Source organism: Mustela erminea, chromosome X (genome assembly GCF_009829155.1).
Source record: "Mustela erminea isolate mMusErm1 chromosome X, mMusErm1.Pri, whole genome shotgun sequence".
Taxonomy (NCBI): domain Eukaryota; kingdom Metazoa; phylum Chordata; class Mammalia; order Carnivora; family Mustelidae; genus Mustela; species Mustela erminea.
In genome coordinates this window covers 122,654,838-122,664,930 of record NC_045635.1, presented here as the reverse complement: position 1 = coordinate 122,664,930, position 10,093 = coordinate 122,654,838, and the positions used below count along the sequence as shown (strand labels likewise).

Below are 10,093 nucleotides of genomic sequence, written 5' to 3'. Positions count from 1 at the left end.
GACACTAGCATTTCATATTATTCATTATAAGTTTTTATTTTTATCCAATAGGATTTCATATTACTCATAGGTTTTTACTTTTTAAATGTATACAAGTTTTATTCAAAGATACTGGATCCTTGGTACTTTTTTTTAAAAAAGGGAATGAAAACACACATTTTATGTATAAAAGGAATCAGATGAAACAGCTTCGAAGTTACAAAAAAGCAATGTAAAAGGAAGAAAATGTAAATAAAGAAAAATGAAAATAACATAAAATTAAAATAAACATAAATCAAATAAACAAAATCAAATAAAATAAATAAAAAATAAAATAAACAAAAATATCAAAAATGAAAACTAAAATCAAAAGGAACATAAAAGGAAAGAAAATTTTAAATGGTACTACTGTTTCAACAAAGTGGTTTTATCCCTTTAGAATCCTAGAACAAGCAATTCAGAGTTTTAAATAAGATTATATGTATTTATTCTGATCCTAGCTCTGTTTCATTGCTATGATTTTACATGCTGCTGGTCATAATCATTTATTAACCTTTTAATGTGAACCAGCTTGTTATAAAGATACTGGCATCTATGTTTTTCTGCATAATAATTGGGATTAATCTGCTTCATCTTCTGATATTCTAGAGAGATTTTCTTATTAATATCTTGATATTCTTTTGAGTCTGGAGAAAGGTGCTTCCTCTTTGAATCTAGGTTAATAAATACTCTAGATAAAGTCAGCATCTTGGAATACAAGCCCTGATACTCATCATATTCTAGTCTAAACTCCTGCTCATACTGCTGACGCTGCTCAGAGGAAACTATTGGGGCATAGTTAGCCAGAGAACCTGGGAGCCCGGATGCTGCACTAGTCTTCCTGGAAGCAGTGCACACCTCTTTAACTTCTTGTTTGGAGTCTGGCTTTGCACCTTCACCTTGTCTTTCCCGATCTGTCTCCTGTCTCCCCATCATGTCAATGTCATACTCTCGGTCCTTTGCTTCGCGTTCAGTAAATGTATATTCAGACTTCTTATCAGACATCAAGGGTTCTGTCTCCATAGGCTCTGGGTATGTCATTTGAATTGAGACAGAGGGTACTGTTTTCAAGGGAGGATGTTTAGCCCCCAGGCTCCCTGAGATGTTTGTATTTTCACTAAAGCTGGCAACACGGGGACCTAGAGTCTCAGGTCTTTCTACGTTGCCCCAGTAATTGCTGCCAGAACGTGCAGGCTGAGGAGGCTGTGAACAGGGAGGGTGGGTTGTGGGCAGCGGAGGACGGATGGAAGAGGCAGTCGCCTCAGAACGTCCCGAGAGCCCAAAAGCAGATTTTGCACTGGTGTTCATCACACAGCCATTCGGTGTTGACTGTATTCCGGTTGAGAGGCGAGATATTCTAACTTTTCTCCTTGACAAATTAATAGCTGCATTAGAAAGTTGTTCCCGAGATGTTACATCTCTACCACAACCTACAGAAGATTCTGTGGAATTGGTACCTGCTGCATTCTGTAATGCATCTATTTTTCCGGAAAGCACCAACTCCAGTGACTGCCTCTCTACTTCGTTATACCCTGGCCAGTCTTTCTGGAGCTCCTTAAAGACGTAATCCTTTAAGGTATATGAGAAATTCTGAGTATTTAGATTGGCTACTTGGTGCAGAATTTCCCCAAGGGACTTCTTGTCATTTTTGGTAATGCCGTCTTTCTGCAGTCGAATGAGTAGTTCGGGTTTTTTATAGTCCTTCAGCGCCAGCAAGTGAATCACCCTGTCCCTGTACGGCCTCAGGTGGACACTGCTACCAACTCTTGACTTTCGAATTGTGTACGCAGGGTTAATAGGAGCTGTTCTTTTTCTCTCGGGCACTGGATCTGGGCTGACTTGAGGTGCTCTCCGAACTGGCATTCTTTTCTCTAAAGACGGTTTTCGGATAGTTTTCCATTTGTTGCTCCTTCCTTCCTCTGCCTGGATCCTTCCTACTTGTGTCGTCTGGTAGGAGTCGGTGGCTTTACACATCATACTATCCTGCATCAAGCTCAGGCAATCAAACTGTGAGGGGCTGTAGCTTGAGACAGTTTTTGGGGTATTGTCTTCATGGTTGTCTTTATTCACATCCGACAACAAAAAGTTAAAGTCGTATATATCAGTGGGTGAATCATCTGGGGGGGTTTTGATAAGCTCTTGGAATTCTTGAAAATGAAGAGAAGCTTGAGGGCACCCTGTGTTCTCATGGTTGTTGTAAGAGTCAGTTGCCCAAATGGATGGTCCGGGAAGCTGCATAGGCAGCACAGTGACATTGTCCTGCCTGGGCTGTAAGCCATCTGCCTCCTTTACTGCCACCTCTCCTTCATTATTTAACAGTTGCTCCAGTGCTCTAATGCCCTCAAAGTCTGCCATATAGTCATATCTGTGAAGATCAAAGTTCAAATGGTAAAATACTTTAGAAAACGATAACTCTCCTTGGCAATAAAAACAAAATGTTACTGCTATACATTTCTAAAACTGTAATTCTAAAAGATTTTTCCCAACAGAACAAAGGCAAGAAGTACTTGGTTGAGATAGAACCTGGAGAGCTAAAGCTGGTTATAAAGATCTTATCACTTTCCAATGTTCTCCTATTCACATCTTAGTCTGTCTTTAGGAGGAAGTCTTACCTTACTGGAAAGTAATTAGTCTCTGAGCTCAGTACATATAAGTCATCTCCTCCCAGTAAACCCAACATCAAGCCGAGGTACTTGGTGAGGGGACTAATGAGGCGGTAGAGGCTTATGGAAACTAGAGAAGAAGTAAGGCATCCTCGCATTTACTCTCACAAGCAAGTGGGGTGTTGAGTCCTTTCTGGACTGGAGCTTGACCCATCAACCACAACTCTCATTTTGTATTTTGTATTCATTTCGGATTGGTAGTGTGTAAAAGCCAGATGCTCTCATAAAGCCTACATTCTTGCATTCTTGTCTAATTTAGGCCAAGAACATCTTAGGCAATATTACGTACTCTTCTTAACTTGATTTCTTGCCTCCAACCTTTTCTTGTTCTAGACCATATTCCAAATTATCAAAAATGATTCCAACCAACTTTGCTTTAAAACAATTGATGGTTCCCACTACTTAAAGAATAAAGCTAATGAAAAGGTACTCAACATCACTAATTGTCAGGAAATACAAATCAAAACCACAATAACCTAGAATGTTAGAAGGGTTATGATCAAAAATAGAAGAAATAAGAAGTGTCGGTAAGGGAAAGGGAATGCTTGTATACTGTTTATGAGAATGTAAGTTGGTGCAGCCACTGTGGAAAACAGTATGGAGATTCCTCAATCAGTTAAAAATAGAAATACCATTTTATCCAACAGTCCCACTTTGGAGTATGTACAAAAGAAAGAGAGAGAGAGAGGGGAAGGAAGGAAGGAAGGAAGGGAGGGAAAGAAAACGAGATCTCAAAGAGTTATCTCTACTCCCATGTTCATTGCAGCACTATTTACAATAGTCAAGACATGGGAAAAAACTGTCCACCAATGGACGAATGGATAAAGAAGATGTGATATGCTTATATTCTACCATGAAAAAGAAGGACATTCTACAGTTTGTGACAAGGATGGACCTAGAGGGCATTATGCTAAGTGAAATAAGTCCAAGAAAAATACCGTAACCCTATATTATCATCTATATGTTGAACTTGAAACAGAGAAACTCACAGAAATAGACTAGAATGGTAGTTACCAATGGCTGAGGAGGAAAAAGGGAGGTATTAGTCAAAGATATAAACTTCCAGTTATAAGATGAATAAGTTCTTAGGGATATAATGTAAAGCGCAATGGTTATAGTCATAGTACTGTATTTTATAGCTGAAAATTGCTAAGTGAGTAGATCTTAAATGTTGTCACCACCAAAAAGAAATGGTAATTTGATGATATGATGCAGGTGTTAGCTAATGCTATGGCAGTAATTATTTTGCAATATATAAATGTATCAGATCAATATGCTGCATACCTTAAACTTACACAATATTATACATCAATTCTATTTCAATAAAGCCAGTAAAAGGAATAAAATTTTAAAACAGTTTGATGTGACATATGAGACCCTTCTTATTCTGGCCCCAACCTACCCTAAACTTTGTGCCGTGTATCTGAATGCTACATTGATCTACTATTCTCTGAATATGACCCCAAACTTTCCCTATCTGTCACTTGCACTGCCATATCTCCAGTGCCTAGAACAGTGCCTGGCACACACACTAAGTACTCAGTACATATTATTTGAGCAAATGAATACATCAGTGTATTGATGTTTGTGGAAGAAGGAATAAGAGTACCTTTGCATTTCTCCCAGCAAAGCTATATTACTGTCACATCAAGAAGTTATATTAAGTCTGTTAATGTCCGAGGACTGTTCTGTTCTTTAAGATGTTTTTCATGATTCTATTAACTTTACGGTATATTTGTATTTTAAATCACTGCTGCAGAGAGAATGCAAAATACTTCTGCAGAAAACCAATGACCTGCTGAAGTACATTCAGCAACATAGTGTTCTAATGTATGCACAAATGCTTGGTTTTATTCTTCCCGGAGACCTTGAGTAGACACAGGAAGAAATCATGTATCTTTCAGTATGTTTAAGTCTGCAACCTCCGGGAGAATAAAATATTTCTAGGGTAGTCCTGTGCCCAGTGGAAATAACAAGAACAAAATATTCATTAACACAAGACTGGGAAGTGGGACACATTATGACAACAAGTACAAAATGGTATTGATAGACATGAAAGAAGACTTGAGAACATGAAGAATTCACGATTTCTGAAAACTCCACACTGTAAGAATGCCAAGCGTTTTTTCAATTACCAAATGCATTTAGTACAATTACAATAACAACTTGAGCAGAATTTTTTTCTTTAAATCTGCCAAAACTATTCTAAAATTCAACTGCAAGTAGGAGAGCAAGAACAGAGGGTTAACCCTACCTGATATTATCACATCAAGACAGAATGAAGGGAGTCAGGAACTAGCAAAAGAAGAGATTGAAAGTCAATGAAAATGAAAAGATATCTGAGACGCAGAGCCCAGGAATTAAACAGATGATTTTTTAAAAGATTTTATTTGAAAGAGAAAGATATAGTGACAGAGAACACGAGTGAGTGGGGAGGAGAGGGAAAAGGAAGCCCCCTGTTGTGCAGGGAGCCTGGACACAGAGCCGGCAAGGACCATGGGATCATGATATACCATATTATGGAATGAATTTCAAGTACACGGAAGAATTAAAATATGAAGCCATAAGACAACAAAAGGCTTGAAACGTGAAAATAATGGCAACAATCACATAGAAAAATATAAGCATAATGTATTGCACACAAAATAATTATCACATAAAGAACACTCAAATTTTATCTCATCAAACCCCCAAATTGGTATCAAAATAAGCAAGGCTTGAAGAATAACATTTGATTTCTCTGTCTCGGGGTACACAGGATAATATCACAATTGTGACCTAATGCGCACTGCTGCAAAGATATTTGTTTGCACGGGCTTTCAGAAAAAGTTATTTCATCAAACTATTGAACACTATCCTAACTTTCTGATTAACACAATATTAATATCATGATAATAATATAATAAATTATATTCCAACAAAATTGAATATCTCTTCTAAATTGTCTAGCTTGCCATGTTGTACCATGAATAGGTGTTTATTTCGAAGGCACTATGTGACTGGGTGGAAATAACAAATAAAATGACTACACAACTCATATATTTTGAAAGGTCATTGGACAATTGCTGTCCCATTTTGGCAAGCCACTCATAAATCTACCTGGCTCTCTAGCAAATGCTGATGCACTTAAATGACAAAACATGACTAATCCATCTCAGAGTAATATACAGTTGACTCTTGAACACAGGGGTTAGGACTGCCAACCCGCTACACAGTGAAAAATCCACATATAACTTCTGACTTCCTGAAAACTTAACTATGAAGAGCCTACGGTTGACCAGAAGTCTTACCAATAACATACCAGTTGATTAGCACACATTTGTATATGTATTATATACTGTGTTTTTACATAAAGTAAGCTATCAAAAAGAACACTTATTAAGCAAATCACAAGGAAGAAAAGGTATATTTACAGTCCTACACTGTATTGATCAAATCCAAGTATAAGTGGATCCACACAGTTCAAAGCTGTGTAAGGGTCAACCGTACTTACTTCTTATTACACATTAGTAAGACTTCAAAACCTGCCTTTGACCACTGAGGTCACTCCACTTAAACTAATGAGCCCACCAACCCACACACTCTGGGCTACCCTGCGTGAAAGAGCAGGAGGCACAGGGAACCACTAGGCCTGTATCTCACTGAGACCCACTCTTTAGCCTGCTTGCCAGCTTTGTCGTAAAACATAGTAACCAGTTAAATCCAATTTGAGTCACTCTTGCCAGTTATCAAACCTCTTGAGGTCTGGCCTAATATAGAACTGATTCTACCACTTCTCACCTATCCATTGTTTTGGGTCATCATCCAAACCACAAGCTCCAAGGGAGCTCTACTCTCTTCTCTGTGTGCCCGCACACTGCTCAGAATTTCCTTTGCTCCGGCACATCCCTACCTACAAGAACTCTGACATCACAGTTACCAGTGTTCTTGAACATTCTCCATCTCTAAATTTAAAGTGAAATTCAACTTTCCCCAAGGATGCTACTTTATCTAGAGCTCTCTCAAAGGAAACCCACTTGTTTTCTCTGACTCTATATACCTCAGGGTTGATACATACATATATGCCAGGTGCACATATGCTCACATGTGTGCTAACGTTAATGGCTTTGACAGGCAACATTCCCCCTAAAATTTGAAAGCACAGACTTGATGTATTATGTTCATGGTTTTGGTCCATGCTTCAGTGTATCTATATGCTCTGATTAGAGATGAATCTTATTCTTCAGGTGACTATAATCTTGATTTTTTGATTCAGTATTTTATAGCCTTATGGAATCATCTCTTCCATATTCTCAAATTGCTCCTCTCAGAATTGTCACAGTAATCTGCAGTAGTGCTGTGATATGTTTTTCTGAGGCTATAACAAAACAGAATATAAGTCCAGAAAGACAATTGGAAATGCTCTCATTAAACCAGCATGTAGACTATGATTAATTTAACACTTCCCTTGTGTAGAAACCTTTTAAAGGGAACATTCTGTTCCTACCTTCCTAACTCCCTGAAATCCCCTGGTACATAATGCTGAGGTCCTTGTTTCTACTAAAGTCATGTTGATTTTTTTTTCCTGTCTGGCTTAGTAGAGAGTGAGAAAAGCCCAATATCAATATCCCTCTTGGGGCCCCTGGGTGGCTCAGTCAGTTAAGTGTTTGCCTTCAGCTCAGGTCATGATTCCAGGGCCCTGGAATAGAGCCCCAAGTCAGGCTCAGCAGGGAGCCTGCTTCTCCCTCTGCCTTGTGCTCTCTCTCTCACTCTCTTTCAAATAACCTAGAACCTGAGATTTTAGCCACTCTCTTATATTTTGATTTATCTCCTCAACAATGGTAGTCATTTAACTTTTGATTTCCTTCCAAGTAGTTTTCTTCCTTTCCATTCAGAACAGAATATTATAAATACACATTTTTCAAATAGTATAAATACACTTTTTTCAAAGAACTGATAATAGTTCTTTAAAAATCCTTGCTAAGTGAAATGCCATTAGGATTGAGCTTTTCACAGTCACATAATAATCCTAGTGAGGCCTGCCTAGCCCATTTTCAAATGGAATTTTGAGCAACTATAGGCACCTACTGTGTGCCAGTAAAGCCCAGCGTGCAAAGGGCCCATTGGATACTTTCTGGATCAATGTAGTAACTCTGTGTTCTATCTTTTTGTTCCAAGTTTTTATTTAAATTCCAGTTAGTTAACATAGAGTTTAATATTAATTTCAAGTATAGAATTTAGTGATTCATCACTCACATACAACACCCATCACTCATCACAAGTCCTCTCCCAATCCCCATCACCCATTTCACCCATCACCTCACCCACCTCCCCTCCAGTAACCTTCAGTTTGTTCTCTATAATTAAGAGTCTGTTTTAGGGTTTGAACCTCATTTTCTTTTATCCCCTACATTCAACTGTTTTGTTTCTTAAATTCCGCATATGATGGAATCAGATGGTATTTGTTTTTCCCTGACTGATTTATTTCACTTAACATAATACTCTCTAGCTTTATCCATGTCATTGTAAAATGGCAAGATTTCATTCCTTTTTATGGCTGAGTCGTATTCCATTGTATTTCTATACCACTTCCTGTTTATCCACTCACCAGTCAATGGACATTTGGGCTCTTTCCATTATTTGGCTATTGTGCTACAAACATTAGGGTGCATGGATCATTTCAAATCACTGCTTTTGTATCATTTGAGTACAAAATACCTAGTAGCAATTGCTAGATCATAGGTAGTTCTATTTTTAACTTTTTGAGGAACTTCCAAACTATTTTCCAAAGTGCCTGCAGGAGATTGCATTCCCACCAACAGAGCAAGAGAGTTCTCTCTTCTTTGTATCCTTGCCAACACCTGTTTTTTATTGTGTTGTTAATTTTAGACGTTCTGACAGGTGTGAGGTGTTCTCTCATCATGGTTTCGATTTGTATTTCCCTGATGATGAGTGATGGTGAGCATCTTGTCATGGGTCTGTGGGCCATCTGAATGGCTTTTTAGAGAAAAAAATGTCTATTCGTGTCTTCTACCCATTTCTTACCTGGATTATTTGTTTTTTGGGTATTGAATTTGAGAGTTCTTTATAGATTTTTGGATACTAACCCTTTATCACGTATGTCTTTGCAAATATCTTCTCCCATTCCATAGGCTGTCTTTCAGTTTTCGTTGATTGTTTCCTTCACTGCGCAGAAGTTTTTTATCTTGATCAAGTCCCAACAGTCCATTTTTGCTTGTGTTTCCCTTGGCTCTGGCCGATGTGTCTAGCAAAAAGTTGCCGCGGCTGAGGTCACAAAGGTTGCTGCCTGTGTTCTCCTCTAGGATTTTGATGGTTTCCTCTCCCACATTTACATCTTTCATCCGTTTTGAATTTATTTTTGTGTATGGTGTAAGAAAGTGGCCCACTTTCATTCTTTGGCATGCTGCTGTCCAGTTTTCCCAACACCATTTGTTGAAGAGACGGTCTTGTTTCCACTGGACATTCTTTGCTGCTTTGTCCAGGATTAGTGGACCAGAGAGTTGAGAGTCCATTTCTGGGTTTTCTATGCTCTTCTGTTGATTTATGTGTCTGCTTTTGTGCCAGGACCACACTGTCTTGATGATGGCAGCTTTGTGATAGAGCTTGAGGTCCAGAATTGGGATGCCTCCAGCTTTGCTTTTCTTTTTCAAGATTGCTTTGGCTATTCGAGGTCTTCTGTGGTTCCATACAAGTTTTAGGATTGTTTGTTCTAGCTCTCTGAAAACACGGGTGGGATGTTGACAGGGATTGCATTAAATGTGTTGATTGTTTTGGGGTGGTATAGACATTTTAACAACATTTGTTCTTCTAATCCAGGAGCGTGGAACAGCTTTCCATTCCTCTGTGTCATCTTCAATTTCTTTGACAAGTGTTTTTCAGAGTACAGATCTTTCACCTCTTTGGTTAGGTTCATTATTCCTAGGTATGTTACGGTTTGGGGTGCAGTTGTAAATGAGCTTGATTCCTTGATTTCTCTTTCTGCTGCTTCATTACTGGTGTATAGAAATGCAACAGATTCCTGTATGTTGATTTTGTATCTTGTGACTGGATTGAATTCATGTGTCAGTTCTAGCAAATGTTTTTGGTGGAGTCTTTTGGGTTTTCTATATAGAGTGTCATCATGTCACCTGCAAATAGTGAATGTTTGACTTCTTGCTTGCTGATCTGGATGCCTTAGATTTCTTTTTATTGTCTGATTGCTGAGGCTAGGACTTCCATTGCTCATCCCTTTCTTGAATGTCATTATGAAGAGAGATCATATAATGTCCAGTGCTTGGTGTTTCAGTGTGTCTGGTGTGTGCTGTGTGAGCTCTGCTGCTGTGTTTTGGCGGCTCTGTCCCTCAGGTCAGTCTTCGCAGAGCTTCTCCTTGCCTGCAGTGGGGAGTATTTGGACCTTGGCCAGAGCATGGTGA

At 38.6% G+C, this 10,093-nt stretch overlaps 1 protein-coding gene across 1 annotated transcript; it reads right to left on the bottom strand.

Annotated features, from left to right (window-relative positions):
• Positions 1-368: 368 nt before the first annotated feature.
• On the bottom strand, positions 369-6,553 carry LOC116583308 (RNA polymerase II elongation factor ELL2-like). The gene is made up of 2 exons (XM_032331378.1): positions 6,462-6,553; positions 369-2,383 (listed from the first exon to the last, which is right to left on the bottom strand). The coding sequence occupies exons 1-2, from the start codon at positions 6,467-6,469 to the stop codon at positions 493-495; spliced, it is 1,899 nt and encodes a 632-aa protein (XP_032187269.1). The 5' UTR covers positions 6,470-6,553; the 3' UTR covers positions 369-492.
• Between the last annotated feature and the right edge of the window lie 3,540 nt (positions 6,554-10,093).